The sequence below is a fragment of the Salmo salar genome, chromosome 20, assembly GCF_965601325.2.
Source record: "Salmo salar chromosome 20, fSalSal1, whole genome shotgun sequence".
Classification (NCBI taxonomy): Eukaryota; Metazoa; Chordata; class Actinopteri; order Salmoniformes; family Salmonidae; genus Salmo; species Salmo salar.
Genome location: NC_138310.1, coordinates 96,016,731 through 96,043,832, shown reverse-complemented (window position 1 = coordinate 96,043,832; position 27,102 = coordinate 96,016,731). Strand labels below are relative to the sequence as shown.

The following is a 27,102-nucleotide window of genomic DNA, read 5'->3' as shown; positions in this document are numbered from 1 at the left end:
CCGGTGGATAGAGAGCCGTTTATTATGTTCAACATAGGAGGGCCAAGCACAGGAAGCAGCTCTTTCAGTAGTTTAGTTGGAATAGGGTCCAGTATGCAGCTTGAAGGTTTAGAGGCGATGATTATTTTCATCAATGTGTCAAGAGATATAATACTAAAAAACTTGAGTGTCTCCCTTGATCCTAGGTCCTGGCAGAGTTGTGCAGACTCAGGACAATGGAGCTTTGGAGGAATACCCAGATTTAAAGAGGAGTCTGTAATTTGCTTTCTAATGATCATGATCTTTTCCTCAAAGAAGTTCATGAATTTATCACTGCTGAAGTGAAAGCCATCCTCTCTTGGGGAATGCTGCTTTTTAGTTAGCTTTGCGACAGTATCAAAATGTAATTTTGGATTGTTCTTTTTTTACTCAATTAAGTTGGAAAAACAGGATGATCGAGCAGCAGTGAGGGCTCTTCCATACTGCACGGTACTGTCTTTCCAAGCTAGTCGGAAGACTTCCAGTTTGGTGTAGCGCCATTTCCGTTCCAATTTTCTGGAAGGTTGCTTCAGAGTTCGGGTATTTTCTGTATACCAGGGAGCAAGTTTCTTATGACAAATGTTTTTAGTTTTTAGGGGTGCGACTGCATCTAGGGTATTGCGCAAGGTTAAATTGAGTTAGTCAGTTAGGTGGTTAACTGATTTTTGTACTCTGACGTCCTTTTGTAGTGTGAAATACAATTCAGTTTACTCATGTCCCATCCCTGGTTCCTGTTATTAGTGTGAAATATATTCAGTTTACTCATGTCCCATCCCTGGTTCCTGTTATTAGTGTGAAATATATTCAGTTTATTCATGTCCCATCCCTGGTTTCGTTATCAGTGTGAAATATATTCAGTTTACTCATGTCCCATCCCTGGTTCCTGTTATTAGTGTGAAATAAATTCAGCTTTCCATGTGCCATACGATTACTAGAATTCAATATGTGATGTGACACTCACTGACTACTTTGAACTGAGGTAAGGTCATATATTTACATTTACATTTACATTACATTTAAGTCATTTAGCATATAAACTGTACAGTGGGATTTCTGACTGGTGAGTTAAATAAACAAAGATTACAAACACCATAACACGAAGTTTAATGTTTAACTGCATCAGTTTCTTTTGACACATCAGATACATTGTTAATATTTACATCAAACATAATTCCATGTAAAAAATATAAGTTGAAATGTCTCACAAACAGTATTTTAGAGTTCCCTAGCAGTGGCAACACTCACAATGATTACAAGTTTACATTTCCACATTGATCCAGATCAGATCAGACCAGATCCCATTTCCACAGATAATACAAGGAAAACACTTCATATGTGAAACCAGAGGAGAGAGATGGAAAGTAGATGCATGGCAGTCATCTTCAGTAGGACATTGAAAATAACTGAATTTCAATGCAATAAGAGGCATATACAGTATAATGTTTAGTTATGGGCGCTACAAAGTTAGTTTCATAAAACTCTGTAACATGGTAAAGGTTATTGTGAAAATCTATTGCTAACACAAGTTCGACAGCAGTTGTTGGACAATTGTTGTTTTGCCAATACCACAGACAACATAACTGTTTAGTGTCCACAAATGCAGCAGTTTGTAGCTTATATTGCAAATAACAAAATAATAACAGGAGAAGGAGGCATAGGAGGATGTGAAAGAGGAGGATGTGGAGGATGATGATGATGATGATGAGGAGAAAAGGAATATGAGGATGAGGAGGAGAATTAGGAAGAGGAGAAGGAGGATGTTGAGGCGGATCAGGAGAAGGGGGAGGAGGTTAATATGGATGAGGAGGAGGAGGAGGATGTGGAGGAGGAGGAGGTTAATATGGATGAGGAGGAGGAGGAGGAGGAATGTGGAGGAGGAAGAGGTTAATATGGATGAGGAGGAGGAGGAATGTGGAGGAGGAAGAGGTTAATATGGATGAGGCGGAGGAGGAATGTGGAGGAGGAAGAGGTTAATATGGATGAGGAGGAGGAGGAGGATGTGGAGGAGGAAGAGGTTAATATGGATGAGGAGGAGGAGGAGGATGTGGAGGAGGAAGAGGTTAATATGGATGAGGAGGAGGAGGAATGTGGAGGAGGAAGAGGTTAATATGGATGAGGAGGAGGAGGAATGTGGAGGAGGAAGAGGTTAATATGGATGAGGAGGAGGAGGATGTGGAGGAGGAGGAGGTTAATATGGATGAGGAGGAGGAGGATGTGGAGGAGGAAGAGGTTAATATGGATGAGGAGGAGGAGGAGGATGTGGAGGAGGAAGAGGTTAATATGGATGAGGAGGAGGAGGAATGTGGAGGAGGAGGAGGTTAATATGGATGAGGAGGAGGAGGAGGAGGAGGAGGAGGAGGATGTGGAGGATGTGGAGGAGGAAGAGGTTAATATGGATGAGGAGGAGGAGGAGGAGGATGTGGAGGATGTGGATATGGAGGATGTGGATGATGGAGGATGTGGAGGAGGAGGGATGTGGAGGAGGAGGAGGATGATGTGGAGGAGGAGGAGGATGTGGAATAGGAGGAGGCTGTGGAGGATGATGAAGAGGAGGAGGATGATGAAGAGGAAGAGGATGTGGTGGAGGAGGAGGATGTGGAATAGGAGGAGGCTTAGGATGTGGAGGAGGAGGAGGATGTGGAATAGGAGGAGGATTAGGATGTGGAGGATGAGGAGATCAGCAATAGTAATGGTGTTACATGAGTAGGATGTGCTCCACTGTTTCCATACAGAGGGCACTTTACAGCAGTAATACACGTCATCAGCAGTTTCAGACCAACCAGAAACCACTGGCACACCTAACGAAATACTAGCACACATATAGCGACATCGCAAGACAACAAGGTCATGAAGGAGAAAGTCTCACACAAAATGTTACTCTATCCCAAGAACCACTGTTTACAAGTTACATTTTATTACCTTCAAAAACCTCTAGGAGTTAATCCGTTTGTTTCTTTCACATTGAGCACAAACACAATTAGTTTCCTTTTTTTAAGAACATACAACTGACATGGTAAAACACTGAACTTTGGGTTGTATTTGTGTGACAGTCGTATTTCGGTGGTAATAGCTTCTAACTGGCTCTCAGTTCAAACACATTAGCTTATGGTCTGAAATCAGCACTGTCACAGTGTAGCCTTGTCCTACGCAAAATACCTGGAGTAGTATTGTTTATTACTGACATGCTATTCTCTGCAAGATGAATGCTAGATCGTTTGATTTGAAACTCTTTATATCAAAATAATTCTAAAAACCATGTTCAAAAATCTTGAAATCAGACAGAGAAAGGTTGGGTTGAAGTCGTCTCCTGACCACCCTCAAGCTATCATCAAAACATTACAACAAAATCACATTTCTAAAATACACCAAGAAATCAATGTTCGCTCGTTCAAGTTCTTTGAGGACAGCCCTGGTTGGTGTTTGATTGTCAAATTTGTCTATTGGACCTGCGAGTCTGACGAAGTCCTTCTTTATAATAACTTTGTTATACGCCACAAAACACAATGGACCTCATTACATCTCTGAGTTGAGCTATTTCACATACAGATATGGAGAGCAAGCCAGCGTTGGGGACGTAAACTGGGAAAGTATTGTCCATTTCAAAGCATCTGCATATACATCCCTTCCCAGCAGACAAAATGGACGTTGTCATGAAAACAAATGAACATGTCATGAACTACAGTATGGTATGCTGTCATGAACTACAGTAGGGTATGCTGTCATGAACTACAGTAGGGTATGCTGTCATGAACTACAGTAGGGTATGCTGTCATGAACTACAGTAGGGTATGCTGTCATGAACTACAGTAGGGTATGCTGTCATGAACTACAGTAGGGTATGCTGTCATGAACTACAAAATGGTATGCTGTCATGAACTACATTACCCCTATGCTGTCATGAACTACAGTATAATATGCTGTCATGAACTACAGTAGGGTATGCTGTCATGAACTACAGTATGGTATGCTGTCATGAACTACAGTATGGTATGCTGTCATGAACTACAGTACCCCTATGCTGTCATGAACTACAAAATGGTATGCTGTCATGAACTACACAATGGTATGCTGTCATGAACTACAGTATGGTATGCTGTCATGAACTAGAGTATAGTATGCTGTCATGAACTACACAATGGTATGCTGTCATGAACTACAGTATGGTATGCTGTCATGAACTACAGTATAGTATGCTGTCATGAACTACAGTAGGGTATGCTGTCATGAACTACAGTACCCCTATGCTGTCATGAACTACAAAATGGTATGCTGTAATGAACTACAGTATGGTATGCTGTCATGAACTACAGTAGGGTATGCTGTCATGAACTACAGTATAGTATGCTGTCATGAACTACAGTATGGTATGCTGTCATGAACTACAGTACCCCTATGCTGTCATGAACTACAAAATGGTATGCTGTCATGAACTACAGTATGGTATGCTGTCATGAACTACAGTATGGTATGCTGTCATGAACTACAGTATGGTATGCTCTCATGAACTACAGTATGGTATGCTGTCATGAACTACAAAATGGTATGCTGTCATGAACTACAGTATGGTATGCTGTCATGAACTACAGTAGGGTATGCTGTCATGAACTACAGTATGGTATGCTGTCATGAACTACAGTACCCCTATGCTGTCATGAACTACAGTACCCCTACGCTGTCATGAACTACAAAATGGTATGCTGTCATGAACTACAGTATGGTATGCTGTCATGAACTACAGTATGGTATGCTGTCATGAACTACAGTACCCCTATGCTGTCATGAAGTACAGTACCCCTACGCTGTCATGAACTACAAAATGGTATGCTGTCATGAACTACAAAATGGTATGCTGTCATGAACTACAGTATGGTATGCTGTCATGAACTACAGTATGGTATGCTGTCATGAACTACAGTATGGTATGCTGTCATGAACTCCAGTATGGTATGCTGTCATGAACTACAGTAGGGTATGCTGTCATGAACTACAGTATGGTATGCTGTCATGAACTCCAGTATGGTATGCTGTCATGAACTACAGTAGGGTATGCTGTCATGAACTACAGTATGGTATGCTGTCATGAACTACAGTATGGTATGCTGTCATGAACTACAGTAGGGTATGCTGTCATGAACTACAGTATGGTATGCTGTCATGAACTACAGTATGGTATGCTGTCATGAACTACAGTAGGGTATGCTGTCATGAACTACAGTATGGTATGCTGTCATGAACTACAGTATGGTATGCTGTCATGAACTACAATATGGTATTCTCCAGGGTTGTGGTCAATACCATTTCAATTTCAGTCAATTCAGAATGTAAACCCAATTACAGTTCAAAATGTTCCTCATTGAAAAGCATTGAAGAGAATTGGAATTTGAGTGTACTTCCTGAATTGACTGGATTTAAAATGGTATTCACCCCAACCCTGGCATGCTCTATTTTTTTGGCAGCTACAAGTAAATTATATACTAAAACTAAAACAGCACTTAGATTGGATCTAGAACCATTAGCTTGTTGTTATATATGGTGTGGACATTGTGAGGAGTAATCCAGGATGAACTGCCAATTATCCTGTTTAGATATCCTGTCATTCACTATCAATATTTATTCTATATTTATTATTACTAAAACCAATGGTGACAAAATAACATCACACACTCAATCACACATACATGTAAGTATTTATAAAGAAGCAAGCAAATTAGCTTTAACAAACATAAAACAAAAAGCAATACATACAAAAGTGTATACTAAGCTAGAAAAAATAGTTCACTACTACTGTGGGAAGAGAAAAGAGGCCACTACTACTGTGGGAAGAGAAAAGAGGCCACTACTACTGTGGGAAGAGAAAAGAGGCCACTACTACTGTGGGAAGAGAAAAGAGGCCACTACTACTGTGGGAAGAGAAAAGAGGCCACTACTACTGTGGGAAGAGAAAAGAGGCCACTACTACTGTGGGAAGAGAAAAGAGGCCACTACTACTGTGGGAAGAGAAAAGAGGCCACTACTACTGTGGGAAGAGAAAAGGTAAAATAGTATAATAAAACCTTACACCATGGTGTACAGTCATGGTGAAGAGTAAGTAACCCCCGGAAGGTTGTCTTTGTTGTATTTATTTGGACAGATGGATATGTCATCTTCGCTTCAACACTACTGACAAAGGTAACCTCATTTAAAACATGACACTGAAAGATTAAACTTGGCAATAATTTATTCATCAAAAATCTACAAGACTGAGATCTGGGCTTTGACTCGGCCATTCCATAACCCTCCATTTCTACAGGAATGAGACCTGGGCTTTGACTCGGCCATTCCATAACCCTCCATTTCTACAGGAATGAGATCTGGGCTTTGACTCGGCAATTCCATAACCCTCCATTTCTACAGGAATGAGACCTGGGCTTTGACTCGGCCATTCCATAACCTTCCATTTCTACAGGAATGAGACCTGGGCTTTGACTCGGCCATTCCATAACCCTCCATTTCTACAGGAATGAGACCTGGGCTTTGACTCGACCATTCCATAACCCTCCATTTCTACAGGACTGAGATCTGGGCTTTGACTCTGCCATTCCATAACCCTCCATTTCTACAGGAATGAGACCTGGGCTTTGACTCGACCATTCCATAACCCTCCATTTCTACAGGACTGAGATCTGGGCTTTGACTCGGCCATTCCATAACCCTCCATTTCTACAGGAATGAGACCTGGGCTTTGACTCGGCCATTCCATAACCCTCCATTTCTTATTTTTTTGCCATTCTGTTGTAGCTTTGCTTCATTGTCCTGTTGGAAGATCCATGTTCGATTCAGCTTCAGCTTCTTTACAGGTGGCCTCACCTTCTCCTCAAGAATTCTCTGGTACAATATGGAATTCATGGTTGATTCAATGATGGCACGTTGGCCAGGCCCTGAGGCAGCAAAGCAGCCCCAAACCATAATGCCACCGCCTCCATGCTTTATTGTTGGTATGAGGTTATTCTGTTCAAAGGCAGTGTTTTGTTTTCATTAAATGTGGCGTCTGGCATTGCGCCCAACAACTTCACCGTTGACTCATCTGTCCAGAGCACATTGTTCTAGTAGTTGTGGTCTTTACCCAGGTGTTGTCTGGCAAATGTCAGTGGTGTCTTGATATTCTTTCTTTCGGTCAGCTCTTGGGTTAAATTTGGTGGGAAGACCTGTCCTATGTAGGTTGCCAGTGGTCTGGAATGTTCTCCATTTGTGGATGATCCGTCAGACAGTGGAATGATGTGTGGAAATGGATATGTGACCCCTCCCAGACTCATGGGCATCAATAATGTTTCTTCTGAGGGCCTCGGAGGTCTTTTGATCTTGGCATGATGTGTAACCACACAGCCATATGGTTAAAACCAAGTTTATAATCTTTATGGAAGGCTGGACCCTCCCAAGGTACTCTCTAATGACTTCCTTAATGCACCTTTTTTGGTGCAGCTGAATCTAAGTTCAGCCATTGTAAAGGAAGGGGTATACTCACGTTTTCTGCATAAGGACATTGCATGTTTGCTTATATTAATTGCATAACATTTTCAAAGTAAATATTCGGTTACCTTTATCAATGAATTTAACTCAAATATCCATGTGTCCAAATATGTAAAATACATACAAATAATGACCACTTTCCAGGGGGTGTACATATTTCTTCACATACATTTTTTTGTTGACAAAAATCAACCCAGTAGGGCAGTGAGGTGAAGACAGTGAGGATAGCTAGGTCCATGTGAAGTAGAGAGTGAAGTTTGAAGAACAGAGTTCCATCAGGACAGTGAGGTGAAGTGGAGTGAGATGGTGTCTATAATAACAGAACAAGATGAGGGGTCCTACTGACAGCCTCGGTGGAACATGCAGTGCACAACACACAAGGTTTTCTTGTCCACAAACAACTGACACTTCCATCATAGCAGGGGATGCCGACTCCATCATCACTCTCATAGGACAGACAGAGAGACAGTGGTGGTGATGGGGCAGGGGCATAGCATAGACACCCTTACAGCAAAGCTTGGTGTAGCTTGGTGTATTTCAGAATGATGATGTCTCTTACAGTGCTGGAGCTATAGCAGTGGGTCACACGGACTGCTCCTTAGGGAAGAGGGGCCGTGGCGCCTCGCCCTGACCTTGGCCTTGGGCGGGATAGCTGGCGGGGTACAGGGGGTTGTTGGAGAGAGGATGTGTGTAGGGGTTCTGGGGTAAGAAGGTAACAGGAGGGGGGTAGGTCTGAGTTGGTTGTGACTCGAGACAGTGTTCCTTGTTGTAGACTCGATGGTAGCTCACATGTTCAGCCGGGTTGGATGGTTCTTGCCACCCACAGTTCTGTGGAAACAAAGAGAGTCAAAGCGAACAGACCATTTTAGTGTCCGCTATAAACAAATAAATATCAATATGGCATTGAGAGTTTGTTGAAAGATTGCCTTCCATAATCAAACCACAAACATAAGTAACACTTTACATGAAGTTGTTTTTTATATGTGTGTGATAACAATTTATTACACTAGTAACACCAATGTTTTTTACATCAGTATTTACACTGTGATTAAACAGGTATAAGACCAACTAAATGTAATATTTCATCAGGGGAGGGGGTGGAGTCATTAAACCTCCTTAGCTTAGATAGCAACAAAGTGCATTAATATCGACTAGTCAATCTTGTGAGAGGTTTAATGCTAGACTGCTGGGTACTCAATCAGAGGTTTAATGCTAGACTGGTTTATACTCAATCAGAGGTTTAATGCTAGACTGGTTTATCCTCAATCAGAGGTTTAATGCTAGACTGCTGGGTCTCAATCAGAGGTTTAATGCTAGACTGCTGGATACTCAATCAGAGGTTTAATGCTAGACTGGTTTATACTCAATCAGAGGTTTAATGCTAGACTGCTGTAAAATGCATTATTATTCCCATACCATTATTACAGAGAATCAGACAAATTATGCTACCCTCTGCCTATTGGCTACTTAGCTTATTCCAGCCTGTCTCAAAATACAACCCTTTAAGACAGAAAAAAACGCTCTTTACCTGACTTTCTTTTCAAAGATGTCTAGAAATGTACACATTTTGTGCTCTTGTCGGAAGCAATCACTCCCTTATTGCTGACTACAAATGATCTATAACTGGGCTAATAACTTACTAACTAGCAAAGGATATTAACAAATATGCAGACGTGGCTACATGCAGCTCTCGCTTTGATCTCAAAACAAACAAATCTACTCGCCACCACTCATGCTGTAAACACTGTCCAGTTCAAAGTGAAGGGCACAGATCCATATATAGTAAGGGTCTATTTGCATATAGGGATACTGCAGCTCTGTCTGGTTATGAGGCACCGGTCTGTGTAGAGTATGGGCCTGAGTCGTGGCTGTCAATGCAATAGAATCCTACTCCAATATACTCTGCCTACAAGAAAATATCTTGCACCGTTTGTATGTTGCATTAAAAGTGGCTAATATTGCATTGATTCGATCACAATTCCCACAGTACAGGGAAACTTTGATAGAGTTAACTAAAGGGGAAAACTAGAAAGATGAGTGAAGTTCAATCTCATGCTTCTCTGTGCGGGCTGATATTTATTCTCCGTGACAGTCCCGGGGTGAGCTGTGCGGCCGCGTACGAGCGCAGTTTAAAGGGAACATTGATTACTACCAACATTTTTACTTTAAATCAAATTAGACAATTAGTCTGATCAACTTTTACGTAGACATCCAAATAAAACATGTGAATGTCATGATGATTAGTTGAAATGACAGACAAACAGTATGTAAACATGCAAACAAAAGAACATGAAAGATGAGAAAAGGGAGATGAAACATCAACTTACAAACTGCCCCCCAGCATCTTTACATCTATGATAAGGAGGATCCCAGATCTGTTCGTTGGTAGGGGCAACAAATCCACAGATAATACAACAAATTATACTACATTTTGAAGAAATGTATTTTTCATGTATAGCGGGGGGGGGGGGGGGGGGGGTTGAGTTACAGCATGACCTGTTGCATGTTGCAGTTCATCTTCACTTATCTAGAGCAATAATAATAGGTATGGGTTGAGCAGAGGGAGGGCTGTCAGCTGGAATGATACCTGTGATAGCAGCCAGGTATGGGTTGAGCAGAGGGAGGGAGGGCTGTCAGCTGGAATGATACCTGTGATAGCAGCCAGGTATGGGTTGAGCAGAGGGAGGGCTGTCAGCTGGAATGATACCTGTGATAGCAGCCAGGTATGGGTTGAGCAGAGGGAGGGAGGGCTGTCAGCTGGAATGATACCTGTGATAGCAGCCAGGTATGGGTTGAGCGGAGGGAGGGAGGGCTGTCAGCTGGAATGATACCTGAGATAGCAGCCAGGTATGGGTTGAGCATGGAAAACATATAGAAACTTTTGTAAAGGGATCAGAACACATATAGGCCAAAGGATTGAACGTTTAGACAAAGTTAAAACATTTCTAGCCAAAACCATTGAACAACAAAGGTAATTTTAAACAAACACTGCCTAACAGATCAGGAAAAAGGGGATCAACAAAGACATGTGACCGGCATCAACATAGGAAGACAGAAATACAAAACAGATGAGCTGAAGACAAGACAGATGAGCTGAAGACAAGACAGCTGATGTGTTTCTGTAGAGACATGAAGACAGATGAGCTGATGTGTTTCTGTAGAGACAAAGAGATGAGCTGATGTGAAGAAGGTTTAGAGGACAGTGTGAAGGTGAATTCCACACTCCCAAGTCATTAACTAGCCCTCCTGGTCCACACTCCCAAGTCATTAACTAGCCCTCCTGGTCCACACTCCCAAGTCATTAACTAGCCCTCCTGGTCCACACTCCCAAGTCATTAACTAGCCCTCCTGGTCCACACTCCCAAGTCATTAACTAGCCCTCCTGGTCCACACTCCCAAGTCATTAACATAGCCCTCCTGGTCCACACTCCCAAGTCATTAACATAGCCCTCCTTGGTCTCACACTCCCAAGTCATTAACTAGCCCTCCTGGTCCACACTCCCAAGTCATTAACTAGCCCTCCTGGTCCACACTCCCAAGTCATTAACTAGCCCTCCTGGTCCACACTCCCAAGTCATTAACTAGCCCTCTTGGTCCACACTCCCAAGTCATTAACTAGCCTTCCTGGTGCACACTCCCAAGTCATTAACTAGCCCTCTTGGTCCACACTCCCAAGTCATTAACTAGCCCTCCTGGTCCACACTCCCAAGTCATTAACTAGCCCTCTTGGTCCACACTCCCAAGTCATTAACTAGCCCTCCTGGTCCACACTCCCAAGTCATTAAATAGCCCTCTTGGTCCACACTCCCAAGTCATTAACTAGCCCTCCTGGTTCACACTCCCAAGTCATTAACTAGCCCTCCTGGTCCACACTCCCAAGTCATTAACTAGCCCTCTTGGTCCACACTCCCAAGTCATTAACTAGCCCTCCTGGTCCACACTCCCAAGTCATTAACTAGCCCTCCTGGTTCACACTCCCAAGTCATTGACTAGACCAGAGGTTCAGAGTTGAGTTTGAGGGGACTAGACCTTCTTAAAAATGCATTTGTTTCGGGTCAGTAAAGAAGAACACTTATGGTGCCTTAATTAACAAACTCTGGCTTTGTCAGGTGAATAATTCTACCTCTTTGTGGAAAACATCTAATGTTCCTTTAGACAAAGCGTGACCGGAAGGAACTTAACCTTAAGTACTTTCTTTCCGTTGTTAATGCTTTCCCTCCTGAGGCCTTATTTGTCAAACGATTTTAATCTCCGGATATGGTCTACACCCGCCATTAAGTGGAAGTCCTGACTTAGACAAAATGCAAATTAATTAGACAACTTCAAAATGAAGGGGGAACTTCTTTTTAGGAAAACTTCTGACTCTGAAGCAGAACTTTATACTGTAACAGTGCCTCCAGAGATAAATCATTAAAGCAATACGCAGCCTTTGGAAATGAAACAGAGAAAAGCTTTCAGTTACTCCCTCACATCAACATGGCTAATATTTCTTGAGGAAAGAACTAGATATATAATATTACATTCAGTGAAAATGGCCTCTGTGTGTATTTCATTAACCTCTACAGGATCGCTGTCCCCCCCTGCTAACGTGCTCTAATGTGATTAGCATGAGGCTGTAAGTAACAAAAAAACATCCCAGGACATAGACATATCTGATATGGGCAGAAAGCTTCAATTCGTGTTAATCGAACTACACTGTCCAATTTACAGTAGCTATTACATTGAAAAAAATACCATGCTATTGTTTGAGGAGAGTGCACAGTTATGAACTTGAAAATGTATCAATAAACCAATTAGGCACATTTGAGCAGACTTGATACAACATTTTGAACAGAAATGCAATGGTTCATTGGATCAGTCTAAAACGTTGCACATACACTGCTGCCATCTAGTGGCCAAAATCTAAATTGTGCCTGAACAGGAATAATACATTGTGGCCATTCTTTTGCATTTCAAAGATGATGAAAAACAAAAACAAAAAAAGAGCATGTTTTTTTCTTTGTATTACCTTTTACCAGATCTAATGATTTTTATTCTTTCACATTTCCACAAACTTCAAAGTGTTTTCTTACAAATGGTATCAAGAATATGCATACCCTTTCTTCACGTCCTAAGCTACTGGAATTTACATTTGGTGTCAATTTAGGCAAAAAAATTAAAAATAAAGGGTCAGACCATTTAGGGGTATGACTGGTTTTGGGAAGAGCAACCAAGAGGGTTTGATATAATTCATTAGACGTCTACACTACAGCTGTGATTTGGGGCTTTGATAGAATTCATTAGATTTATATTCCAACAGATGTTCCTTGTGATAGAGGATGTACAGTATCTTATTAAGGCATGAATGTAATGAAATGTCCTGAGGAGAGTCTAGTCATGAATGTAATGAAATGTCCTGAGGAGAGTCTAGTCATGAATGTAATGAAATGTCCTGAGGAGAGTCTAGTCATGAATGTAATGAAATGTCCTGAGGAGAGTCTAGTTGGCTGCCTGACAATTCTCCCTCACATCATCTCGAGAGAGAAGAGAGGAGAAGAGAAGAACAGAAGAGAAGAAAGAGAAGAGGGAGAGACTTTCTGTTCAGTTTAACAACTAAAGGTAGGGCCAGTTCCATGCATAAGCGACATAAGAGGTCGCTTCCGACCCCCCAAAAATATATAAACAGTACCAGTCAAAAGTTTGGACAAACCTATTCATTTAAGGGGTTTTTCTTTATTTATTTTTTACTATTTTCTACATTGTAGAATAATAGTGAAGACATAAAAAAATATAAAATAACACATGTTGAATCATGTAGTAACCGATAAAGTGTTGAACAAATCAAAATATATTTTATATTTGAGATTCTTCAAAGTAGCCACTCTTTGCCTTGATGACAGCTTTGCACACTCTAGGCATTCTCTCAACCAGCTCCATGAGGTAATCACCTGGAATGCATTTCACTTTCAAGTGTGCCTTGTTAAAAGTTCATTTGTGGAATTTCTTTCCTTAACACGTCTGAGCCAATCAATTGTGTTGTGACAAGGTAGGGGTGGTATACAGGAGATAGCCCTAATTGGTAAAAGACCAAGTCCATTTTATGGCAAGAACAGCTAAAATAAGCAAAGCGAAACAACAGTCCATCATTACTTCAAGACAGGAAGGTCAATCAATACGGAAAATCTCAAGAACTTTTAAAGTTCCTTCAAGTGCAGTTGCAAAAACCATCAAGCGTTAACTTTTTAGGGCTAGGGGGCAGTATTCAGAAATTCGGATGAATGACGTGCCCAAAGTAAACTGCCTGTTACTCAGAAGCTAGGATATGCATATAATTGGTAGTATTGGATGGAAAACACACTGAAGTTTCGAAAACTGTTAAAATAATGTCTGTGAGTATAACAGAACTGATATGGCAGGCGAATCCATCCGGATTCTTTTTTGTTGTTGAGGTCACAGACCATTCAAATGCTTGTTTATGGGATATTCAAAGGAATACCTCCCAGATTGCAGTTCCTATGGTTTCCACTAGATGTCAACAGTCTTTAGAAAGGGTGTCAGGCTTGATTTCTGAAAAATGACTTATTAATTGTAGTTTTTTAAGGTGGCTCTCATTTTGGACTGTAGTCTTATGGCGCGCATGGATGAGGGCGCGCACTTCGTTTTTTATCTCCGGTAATGAACATACTACATTCAATTTGATCGTTTATTTACTTATTAGGGTACCTGAGGATTGATTAGAAACATTGTTTGACTTGTTTGGATGAAGTTTATTGGTAACTTTTGGGATTCCTTTGTATGCACGTTGAACGAGTGGAACGGGTTGATTACTGAATCAAATGCTCCAACTAAACTGACTTTTTTGGGATATAAAGATCGAACAAAATGACCATTTGTTCTGTAGCTGGGACCCTTGGGATTGCAAACAGAGGAAGATCTTCAAAGGTAAGTTACTTATTTTATCAATATTTCTGACTTTTGTGATGCCTCTGCTGGTTTGGAAAATGTTTTTAATGCTTTTGTGTGTGGGGTGCTGTCCTCAGATAATCGCATGGTTTGCTTTCACCGTAAAGCCTTTTTGAAATCTGACAACGCGGTTGGATTAACAAGAAGTTAAGCTTTTAAACAATGTAAGACACGTGTATGTTCATGAATGTTTAATATTGCGATTTTTGTATTTTTGAATTTCGTGCTCTGCAATTTCACCGAATGCTAGCGCCCCACCTATCCTTAACTGGCTCTCATGAGGACCGGCAAAGGAAAGGAAGACCCAGAGTTACCTCTGCTGCAGAGGATAAGTTCATTAGAGTTAACTGCACCTAATTGCAGCCCAAATAAATGCTTCACAGAGTTCAAGTAACAGACACATCTCAACATCAACTGTTCAGAGGAGACTGCCTGAATCAGGCCTTCATGGTCGAATTGCTGCAAAGAAACCACTACTAAAGGCCACCAATAAAAAGAAGAGACTTGCTTGGGCCAAGAAACACGAGCAATTGACATTAGACTGGTGGAAATCTGTCCTTTGGTCTGATGAGTCCAAATTTTAGATTTTTGATTCCAACCGTCTTTGTGAGATACAGAGTAGGTGAACGGATGATTTCCGCATGTGTGGTTCCCACCGTGAAGCATGGAGGAGGTGGTGTAATGGTGCTTTGATGGTGACACTGTTGGTGATTTATTTAGAATTTAAGGCATAATTAAGCAACATGGCTACCACAGCATTCTGCAGCAATACGCCGTCCCATCTGGGTTGCACTTAGTGGGAATATCAATTGTTTTTCAACAGGACAATGACCCAACACACCTCCAGGCTGTGTAAGGGCTATTTGACTAAGTAGGAGAGTGATGGAGTGCTGCATCAGATGACCTGGTCTCCACAATCACCCGACCTCAACCCAATTCAGATGGTTTGGGATGAGTTGGACCACAGAGTGAAGGAAAAGCAGACAACAAGTGCTCAACATATGTGGGAACTCCTTCAAGACGGTTGGAAAAGCATTCCTCATGAAGCTGGTTGAGAGAATGCCAAGAGTGTGCAAAGCTGTCATCAAGGCAAAGGGTGGCTACTTTGAAGAATCTCAAATATTAATATATTTTAATTTGTTTAAAAATGTTGGTTACTACATGATTTCATATGTGTTATTTCATAGTTTTGATGTCTCCACTATTATTCTACAATGTAGAAAATAGTAAAAAAAAGAAAAATCCTTGAATGAGTAGGTTTCTAAAACTTTGACTGGTACTGTGTATGTATATATATATTCCGCTACAGGGAATAGTGTGTGGCTACACTATTCCCTATAGCGGCACACTATTCCCTGTAGCGAAACACTATTCCCTGTAGCGAAACACTATTCCCTGTAGCGAAACACTATTCCCTGTAGCGGAACACTATTCCCTGTAGCGGAACACTATTCCCTGTAGCGGAACACTATTCCCTGTAGCGGAACACTATTCCCTGTAGCAGAACACTATTCCCTGTAGCGAAATACTATTCCCTGTAGCGGAACACTATTCCCTGTAGCGAAACACTATTCCCTGTAGCGGAACACTATTCCCTGTAGCGGAACACTATTCCCTGTAGCGGAACACTATTCCCGATGGCAACACTCTATTCCATATAGAGAAACACTATTCCCTATGCCCGCAAACTATTCCCTATAGCGGCACACTATTCCCTATAGCGACACATTATTCCCTATGCGACACATTATTCCCTATAGAGGAACACTATTCCCTAAAGCAGAACACTATACCCAATAGCGGCACACTATTCCCTAAAGAAGCACACTATTCCCTATAGCGGCACACTATTCCCTAAAGAAGCACACTATTCCCTATAGCGACACACTATTCCCTATAGCGACACACTGTTCCCTAAAGAGGCACACTGTTCTCCATAGCAGCACTCTTCCCTATAGCGGCACACTATTCCCTATAGCGACACACTATTCCCAATAGCGGCACACTATTCCCTGTAGCGACACATTATTCCCTGTAGCGACACATTATTCCCTGTAGCGACACACTATTCCCTATAGGGAAACACTATTCCCTATAGGGAAACACTATTCCCTATAGCGACACACTATTCCCTATAGCAACACACTATTCCCTAGAGCCGCACACTATTCCCTACAGCGACACACTATTCCCTACAGCGACACACTATTCCCTATAGTCACACACTATTCCCTATAGTCCCACACTATTCCCTATAGTCCCACACTATTCCCTATAGCCAAACACTATTCCCTAAAGCCGCACATTATTCCCTACAGCGACACACTATTCCCTACAGCGACACACTATTCCCTATAGTCACACACTATTCCCTATAGTCACACACTATTCCCTATAGTCACACACTATTCCCTAAAGTCACACACAATTTCCTAAAGTCTAGCAACACTCCTTATAGTGGAACACTATTCCCTATAGCGACACACTATTCCCTATAGCGACACACTATTCCCTATAGTGGAACACTATTCCCTATAGCGACACACTATTCCCTATAGCGGCACACTGTTCCCTATAGCGACACACTGTTCCCTAGAGTGACACACTATTCCCTATAGCGGAACAATATACCCTATAGCGTAAAACTATACCCTTTTGTGGAACACTATTCCCTATGTCAACAATTTATTCCTTATAGAGAAACACTATTCCCTATGTCAACAATCTATTCCTTATAGAGAAACACTATTTCCTATGCCCGAACATTATTCCCTGTAGCGGCACATTATTTCCTATAGCGACATATTATTCCCTATGGCGGCACACTATTCCCTATAGGGGCACACTATTCCCTATCGCGACACATTATTCCCGATAGCGGCACACTATTACCTATATCCACACAACTATTCCCTATAGTCACACGCTATTTCCTATAGCAACACGCTATTCCCTATAGCGATACACTATTCCCTGTAGCGGAACACTATTCCCTCTTGTGGAACACTATTCTCTATAGCAACACTCTATTCCCAAAAGAAAAATAATATTCCCTATAGCGGCAAACTATTCCCTATAGCGGCACACTATTCCCTATAGCCGCATACTATTCCCTACAGCCGCACACTATTCCCTATAGCGGCACACTATTCCCTATAGCCGCATACTATTCCCTATACTCACACAGTATTCCCTGTAGTCACTCACTATTCCCTATAGTCACACGCAATTCCCTAAAGCAGAACACTATACCCTATAACGGAACACTATTCCCTATAGCGGAACACTATTCCCTATCGCGACACTCTATTCCCTATAGCGGAACAGTATTCCCTCTTGTGGAACACTATTCTCTATAGCAACACTCTATTCCCCCCCCAAAAAAATATTCCCTATAGGGGCAAACTATTCCCTATAGCGGCACACTATTTCCTATAGCAGCACACTATTCCCTACAGCCGCACACTATTCCCTATAGCCGCACACTATTTCCTATAGCAGCACACTATTCCCTATAGCAGCACACTATTCCCTATAGAGGAACACTATTCCCTATAGCGGCACACTATTCCCTATAGAGGAACACTATTCTCTATAGCGACACACCATTTCCTATTACCGAACACTATTCCCTATAGCGGCACACTATTCCCTATAGCGGCATACTATTCCCTATACTCACACTCTATTCCCTATACTCACACTCTATTCCCTATAGTCACACACTATTCCATATAGTCACTCACTATTCCCTATACTCACACTCTATTCCCTATAGCGAGACAATATTCCCTGTAGTGACACACTGTTCCCTTTAGAGGAACACTATTCCTTTAGAGGAACACTATTCCCTTTAGAGGAACACTATTCCCTATAGAGGAACACTATTCCCTTTAGAGGAACACTATTCCCTTTAGAGGAACACTATTCCCTATAGAGGAACACTATTCCCTATAGAGGAACCCTATTCCCTTTAGAGGAACACTATTCCCTTTAGAGGAACACTATTGCTATAGAGGAACACTATTGCTATAGAGGAACACTATTCCCTTTAGAGGAACACTATTCCCTTTAGAGGAACACTATTCCCTTTAGAGGAACACTATTCCCTATAGAGGAACACTATTCCCTTTAGAGGAACACTATTCCCTTTAGAGGAACACTATTCCCTATAGAGGAACACTATTCCCTATAGAGGAACACTATTCCCTTTAGAGGAACACTATTGCTATAGAGGAACACTATTGCTATAGAGGAACACTATTCCCTTTAGAGGAACACTATTCCCTTTAGAGGAACACTATTCCCTATAGAGGAACACCATTCCCTTTAGAGGAACACTATTCCCTTTAGAGGAACACTATTCCCTATAGAGGAACACTATTCCCTATAGAGGAACACTATTCCCTTTAGAGGAACACTATTCCCTTTAGAGGAACACTATTCCCTATAGAGGAACACTATTCCCTATAGAGGAACCCTATTCCCTTTAGAGGAACACTATTCCCTTTAGAGGAACACTATTGCTATAGAGGAACACTATTCCCTTTAGAGGAACACTATTCCCTTTAGAGGAACACTATTCCCTATAGAGGAACACTATTCCCTATAGCCTGTTAGGGTTGAACTGGCTATTTGTATGCATAACTTATATAATATACCGGGGAAGCTATGCTACAATGTTAAGTATATAAACTATGGATAAATCAACTGTTGAAGACAAGAAGAACTACAACCGGCAACAGGAAGTGCGTCACGACGCTGGGATCAGCCTGCACGCCGACGACAGGAGGAGCAAGTTTAAACCACGCTCCTCCTCCCTCGGACAGGCCCGGCATTGAGCAGGAACTATCTCTGTCAGAGTATAAAAGAGAGAACAAAGGAGGTGTCGTTCTCTTCTCTGTCTGCCCTGCGAGGTAAAACAGCGAGACCGTATATATACGAACCACTCATATACCACGCACGTGTTTGCATTAATTAAAGTACAGCTAAATCAGAAGTCACTATGTGCTGACTATTTTGTTCTGTTACCAGAAACGAACTGTCGCAACATTTACAAGCCACACACTATTCCCTGTAGTCACACACTATTACCTATAGTCACTCACTATTCCCTATACTCACACTCTATTCCTTATAGTCACACGCTATTCCCTATAGCGGAACACTATTCCCTATAGCGGAACACTATTCCCTATAGCGGAACACTATTCCCTATAGCGGAACATTATTCCCTATAGCGGAACACTATTCCCTATAGCGGAACATTATTCCCTATAGCGGAACACTATTCCCTATAGCGGAACACTATTCCCTATAGCGGAACACTATTCCCTATAGCGGAACACTATTCCCTATAGCGGAACACTATTCCCTATAGCGGAACATTATTCCCTATAGCGGAACACTATTCCCTATAGCGGAACACTATTCCCTATAGCGGAACACTATTCCCTATAGCGGAACATTATTCCCTATAGCGGAACACTATTCCCTATAGCGGAACACTATTCTCTATAGCGACACACTGTTCTCCATAGCGGAACACTATTCCCTATGCCGACACACTATTCTCTATAGTGGAACACTATTCCCTAAAGTGGAACACAATTCCCTATAGTGCTCTACATTTCTGTGTACAATGTAGGGAATTGGGTGACATTTTAGGACACAATGAGACTGACTCAGAGCATTGTGACTATCAACACTCACTCTTTTACAGCAGCATCTGACTGACGGATCATTTCTGCAATATTCACTCACTCAAACTTTGTCTGAAATCCATTTTAAATTGATCTGAATTACACACATTTAACTTTCACAATGAACTCCATAGAAAATCTCTACAGGCCCGTTTAAACCTGGTTCTGACATGTATCCTTTTTCCTGATCTTGTCCACATCCTGATTGTGTACACCTGTCTTCAAATGTGGACACAATCAAAACACACATTGTGATCAGATTTTCCTGAGCACATCCAGAGGTAGTCAGGGGCCCATACTGTCTAGATATCTTACAAGTGTATATAGATGGATCTGGACAGTGAAACCACTTAAATCTTCAATCACCACATCTTTATCGGCAGACTCAATAGCCTTGGTTTCTCAAATGATTGCCTCGCCTGGTTCACCAACTACTTCTCTGATAGAGTTCAATGTGTCAAATCGGACGGCCTGTTGTCCGGACTGATGGCAGTCTCTATGGGGGTGCCACAGGGTTCAATTCTTGGGCCAACTCTTTTCTCTGTATACATCAATGATGTCGCTCTTGCTGCTGGTGAGTCTCTGATCCACCTCTACGCAGATGACACCATTCTGTATACTTCTGGCCCTTCTTTGGACACTGTGTTAACTACCCTCCAGACAAGCTTCAATGCCATACAACTCTCCTTCCGTGGCCTCCAACTGCTCTTAAATACAAGTAAAACTAAATGCATGCTCTTCAACCGATTGCTGCCCGCACCTGCCCACCTGTCCAGCATCACTACTCTGGACGGTTCTGACTTAGAATACGTGGACAACTACAAATACCTGGGTGTCTGGTTAGACTGTAAACTCTCCTTCCAGACTCACATCAAACATCTCCAATCCAAAGTTAAATCTAGAATTAGCTTCCTATTTCACAACAAAGCATCCTTCACTCATGCTGCCAAACTTACCCTCGTAAAACTGACCATCCTACTGATTCTCGACTTCGGTGATGTCATTTACAAAATAGCCTCCAACACTCTAGTCAGCAAACTGGATGCAGTCTATCACAGTGCCATCCGTTTTGTCACCAAAGCCCCATTTACTACCCACCACTGCGATCTGTATGCTCTCGTTGGCTGGCCCTCGCTTCATACTCATCGCCAAACCCACTGGCTCCAGGTCATCTACAAGACCCTGCTAGGTAAAGTCCCCCCTTATCTCCGCTCACTGGTCACCATAGCAGCACCCACCTGTAGCATACGCTCCAGCAGGTATATCTCTCTGGTCACCCCTAAAGCCAACTCCTCCTTTGGTCGTCTCTCCTTCCACTTCTCTGCTGCCAATGACTGGAACGAACTACAAAAATCTCTGAAACTGGAAACACTTATCTCCCTCACTAGCTTTAAGCACCAGCTGTCAGAGCAGCTCACTGATCACTGCACCTGTACATAGCCCATCTATAATTTAGCCCAAACAACTACCTCTTCCCCTACTGTACTTATTTATTTTGCTCCTTTGCACCCCATTATTTCTATTTCTACTTTGCACTTTCTTCCACTGCAAATCTACCATTCCAGTGTTTTACTTGCTATATTGTATTTACTTTGCCACCATGGCCTATTTTTGCCGTTACCTCCCTTATCTCACCTCATTTGCTCACTTTGTATATAAACATATTTTTCTACTGTATTATTGACTGTATGTTTGTTTTACTCCATGTGTAACTCTGTGTCGTTGTATGTGTCGAACTGCTTTGCTTTATCTTGGCCAGGTCGCAATTGTAAATGAGAACTTGTTCTCAACTGGCCTACCTGGTTAAATAAAGGTGAAATAAAAAAATAAAAAAATAAAAAATCATTATTCCGCCCTCTAAAATAATTTACAGGTGACATCATTGACTTATGGCATCAATGTGTCGTACAATAAATAATCAATATGATATTGAAAGAAGATCTATCAAATAATTTGCATTCAGGGAGGGACCAGGATATCTGGTCACAATGTGGACACAGTGAACAGATAAAAGACACATTTTACTACCATATGTAGATGCAACAGCTACAATGGGGGCACAGTCAGAATGTGGAAAAGATCAAGACACATGTTAGAACCAGGTATAAATTGACTTATTGTGATGCTTAAATAGGCATGAAGAAAAGTCATTTTGAAAGTTACACTTCCACTGCGTAGACTGTGTTATTATTACTGCAGACTCCTGGTCTATATCACTTTACATAACGACAGAACCCATTTACACCTGAATGTCTCCTAGAAAATGGCCTCTTACTCTGGATGTCAAGCCTCCTATGATGCCAATAAGATGGTAGGTAAGAAAAGCATCACGTCTTCACACTGTGACAGAAGCTCTCTCTCTCATTAAGCTGTGCATTCAATCTCTCTCATTAAGCTGAGCATTCAATCTCTCTCATTAAGCTGTGCATTCAATCTCTCTCATTAAGCTGAGCATTCAATCTCTCTCATTAAGCAGTGCATTCAATCTCTCTCATTAAGCTGTGCATTCAATCTCTCATTAAACTGAGCATTCAATCTCTCTCATTAAACTGAGCATTCAATCTCTCTCATTAAGCTGTGCATTCAATCTCTCTCATTAAGCTGTGCATTCAATCTCTCTCATTAAGCTGTGCATTCAATCTCTCTCATTAAGCTGTGCATTCAATCTCTCTCATTAAGCTGAGCATTAAGCTGTCCATTCAATGAAACTGGGGAATGCATCACTAATATCTTCCATTAATCAACATATATTTCATGAATTAACATATCCATGAATGAACTCTTTATGAAATACATTTCTTTTTAAAGTGAAAACTTTAATTTGTAATTTTATTTTACATTTGGAAGACTTTGCATGTCAAATTAGAAATATCGTTGAATAAAATCATATTTCTGTGTGCCAAAAAACACGACCAACTCCCTACTCAACAACTCTAAAATGGATCTTTCTGTAGACCAACGGTCAGTCTCCATTCTGTTGAACCTCTAGATGTCACTCTATTTCTGAAATGCTCAAATTCACGGAAAACATTTGTCACCCATTCGTCTGAGTAGGCCCTTACTACGCTCTTGTATTTGGGAAACTGTGGATTGGACCCCTACGATGCTGCACCACACAGACAGACAGACAGTTGACTTGATTCCTCTTTAAGAACAACAAGGAAAGGCTTATTCATAAAGACCCTGTTCACGTGGTTGTCTCTCCCTAAACCAGCACTGTGTTCATGTGGTGGTCTCTCCCTAAACCAGCACTGTGTTCATGTGGTGGTCTCTCCCTAAACCAGCACTGTGTTCATGTGGTGGTCTCTCCCTAAACCAGCACTGTGTTCATGTGGTGGTCTCTCCCTAAACCAGCACTGTGTTCATGTGGTGGTCTCTCCCTAGGACCAGCACTGTGTTCATGTGGTGGTCTCTCCCTGGGACCAGCACTGTGTTCATGTGGTGGTCCCCCCCGCCTGGCTGGCTCCCCTAAACCAGCACTGTGTTCATGTGGTGGTCTCTCCCTAAACCAGCACTGTGTTCATGTGGTGGTCTCTCCCTAAACCAGCACTGTGTTCATGTGGTGGTCTCTCCCTGGGACCAGCACTGTGTTCATGTGGTTGTCTCTCCCTGGGACCAGCACTGTGTTCATGTGGTTGTCTCTCCCTAAACCAGCACTGTGTTCATGTGGTGGTCTCTCCCTAAACCAGCACTGTGTTCATGTGGTGGTCTCTCCCTAAACCAGCACTGTGTTCATGTGGTGGTCTCTCCCTGGGACCAGCACTGTGTTCATGTTGTCTCTCCCTAAACCAGCACTGTGTTCATGTTGTCTCTCCCTAAACCAGCACTGTGTTCATGTTGTCTCTCCCTAAACCAGCACTGTGTTCATGTGGTTGTCTCTCCCTAAACCAGCTCTGTGTTGAGACAACATGAAGGAAATTACACTTGTGTTACTTATACCTGGACCATGTCCATAGGCATTGTTTGCTTCTCAAATGGCACCCTATTCGCTACATAGTGCACTACTTTTGACAAAGGCCCATAGGGTGAAAGATAAGGCAGGGCTCTGGGCAAAAGTAGTGCACTATATAGGGAATAGGGTGCCATTTAGGACACAGTCATGTTATTCTGTACTTCCATCCCTGAATGGGAGGGAAGATGGCAGCAGTTGGGAGGTCCTTTGAGAAGGAACACAGAGCTGCTTGTTTTAACAGTGAATCTGGCTCACTGCAGTCACAGCCCTGTTTAACAGTGAATCTGGCTCACTGCAGTCACTGCCCTGTTTAACAGTGAATCTGGCTCACTGCAGTCACTGCCCTGTTTAACAGTGAATCTGGCTCACTGCAGTCACTGCCCTGTTTAACAGTGAATCTGGCTCACTGCAGTCACTGCCCTGTTTAACAGTGAATCTGGCTCACTGCAGTCACTGCCCTGTTTAACAGTGAATCTGGCTCACTGCAGTCACTGCCCTGTTTAACAGTGAATCTGGCTCACTGCAGTCACTGCCCTGTTTAACAGTGAATCTGGCTCACTGCAGTCACTGCCCTGTTTAACAGTGAATCTGGCTCACTGCAGTCACTGCCCTGTTTAACAGTGAATCTGGCTCACTGCAGTCACTGCCCTGTTTAACAGTGAATCTGGCTCACTGCAGTCACTGCCCTGTTTAACAGTGATAATCTTTACACAAGCAGGTAAACTAACTATTTCAGGGGGAGAAGAGGTGGTCTTCACACTAGTGGGAAAATGAAATCTTTCAGGGGAGAAGAGAGAGGAGTCGTGGACGAAACAATAGCAGACTAAAAGACAAGGGCAAGAGAAGCAAGGAGGGGAGAGGAGGCTGAAGAGGGAGAGGCGAGGAGGCTGAAGAGGGAGAAGCAAGGAGGCGGGAGGAGGCTGAAGAGGGAGAGGCGAGGAGGCTGAAGAGGGAGAGGCGAGGAGGGGAGAGGAGGCTGAAGAGGGAGAGGCGAGGAGGCTGAAGAGGGAGAGGCAAGGAGGGGAGAGGAGGCTGAAGAGGGAGAGGCAAGGAGGGGAGAGGAGGCTGAAGAGGGAGAGGTGAGGAGGGTGAGGAGGCTGAAGAGGGAGAGGCGAGGATGGGAGAGGAGGCTGAAGAGGGAGAGGCAAAGAGGGGAGAGGAGGCTGAAGAGGGAGAGGCAAGGAGGGGAGAGGAGGCTGAAGAGGGAGAGGTGAGGAGGGGAGAGGAGGCTGAAGAGGGAGAGGCGAGGATGGGAGAGGAGGCTGAAGAGGGAGAGGCGAGGAGGCTGAAGAGGGAGAGGCGAAGAGGGGAGAGGAGGCTGAAGAGGGAGAGGCGAGGAGGGGAGAGGAGGCTGAAGAGGGAGAGGCGAGGAGAGAAGAGGCTGAAGAGGGAGAGGCGAGGAGGGAAGAGGCGAGGAGAGTGTGGGAGGCAGTTGCAGATGGAGGGATGGGAGAGGAGAGTGTGGAAGGCAGTTGGAGATGGAGGGATGGGAGAGGAGAGGAGAGGGAGAGGAGAGTATGGGAGGCAGTGGGAGATTAAGGCATGGGAGAGGAGAGGAGAGGAGAGGAGAGGAGAGGAGAGGAGAGGAGAGGAGGAGGGAGAGGAGAGGAGAGGAGAGGAGAGGAGAGGAGAGGAGAGGAGAGGAGAGGAGAGGAGAGTGTGGGAGGCAGTTGGAGATGAGAGATGGGAGAGGAGAGTGCACTAGTCTGTGTACCTTGAGGCCAGAGTCGGAGGGAAAAGGCCTATAATGGCATGCGTTAGTGTGAGCTAGGCTGGATGGTTGCATACTCGACAAGGTCCCCGGCAGAGTGCATAGAGCTCCGTGTGCTGGGGGAGAAGGCCAGAGACGCAGTATCCAGCTCTGCATACTGGACATCACAGTCCCTGTGGCCAGAGTTCTAGAGACAAGAGAGGCGAGAGGAGTTTGATGAGAGAGAGTGATAGAGAGAGAGACAGTGAGAGCCTTCAGAAAGTATTCATACCCCTGGACTTATTCTACATTTCGTTGTGTTACAGCCTGAATTCAAAATGGATTGAAGTGATTTTTTTTTCTCTCACCCATCTACACACAATACCCCATAAAGACAAAGTGAAAACATGTTTTTGCAAATTTATTGCAAATTAAATAAAGAAATATCTAATTTTATAACTATTCACACCCCTGAGTCAATACTTTGTAGGAGCAGCTTTGGCAGTGATTACAGCTGCGAGTCTTACTGGGTAAGTCTCCAAGAGCTTTCCACACCTAGATTGTGCAACATTTCTCCATTATTCTTTTCAAACTTCTTCAAGCTCTGTCAAATTGGTTGTTGATCATTGCTAGACAACCATTTGAAAGTCTTGCCATATATTTTCAAGCAGATTTAAGTCCAAACTGTAACTCAGCCACTCAGGAACATTCACTGTCTTCTTGGTAAGCAACTCCAGTGTAGATTTGGCCTTGTGTTTTAGGTTATTGTCCTGCTGGTTAGGGGAATTCATCTCCCAGTGTCTGGTGGAAAGCAGACTGAACCAGGTTTTTCTCTAGGATTTTGCCTGTGCTTAGCGCCATTCAGTTTATTTTGTATCCTGAAAAATCCCCAGTCCTTAATGATTACAAGCATACGCATAACATGATGCAGCCACTACCATGTTTGAAAATATGGAGACTGGTACTCAGTAATGTGTTTTATTGGATTTGCCCCAAATATAACACTTTGTATTCAGGACAAAAAGTGAATTGCTTTCCCATGTTTTTTGCAGTATTACTCCAGTGCCTACTATCAAACAGGAGGCATGTTTGGGAATATTTATATGCTGTACCAGCTTCCTTGTTTTCACTCTGTCATTTAGGTTAGTATGGTGGAGTAACTACAATGTTGTTGATCCATCCTCAGTGTTCTCCTATCACGGCCGTTAAACTCTGTTACTGTTTTATAAGTCACCATTATCATCATGGTGAAATCCCTGAGCGGTTTCCTTCCTCTCCAGCAACTGACTTAG

At 42.7% G+C, this 27,102-nt stretch overlaps 1 protein-coding gene across 1 annotated transcript in view; it reads right to left on the bottom strand.

The window, feature by feature from the left end:
* Positions 1–1,103: 1,103 nt before the first annotated feature.
* The window catches only part of LOC106581602 (nectin 1b), a 336,570-nt gene continuing 310,571 nt past the window's right edge, over positions 1,104–27,102 (bottom strand). Inside the window, exon 9 of the mRNA XM_045704179.2 lies at positions 1,104–8,352. Coding sequence (XP_045560135.2) covers positions 8,107–8,352 — 246 coding nt within the window. The 3' untranslated portion in view covers positions 1,104–8,106. The remainder of the gene's footprint in view (positions 8,353–27,102) is intronic.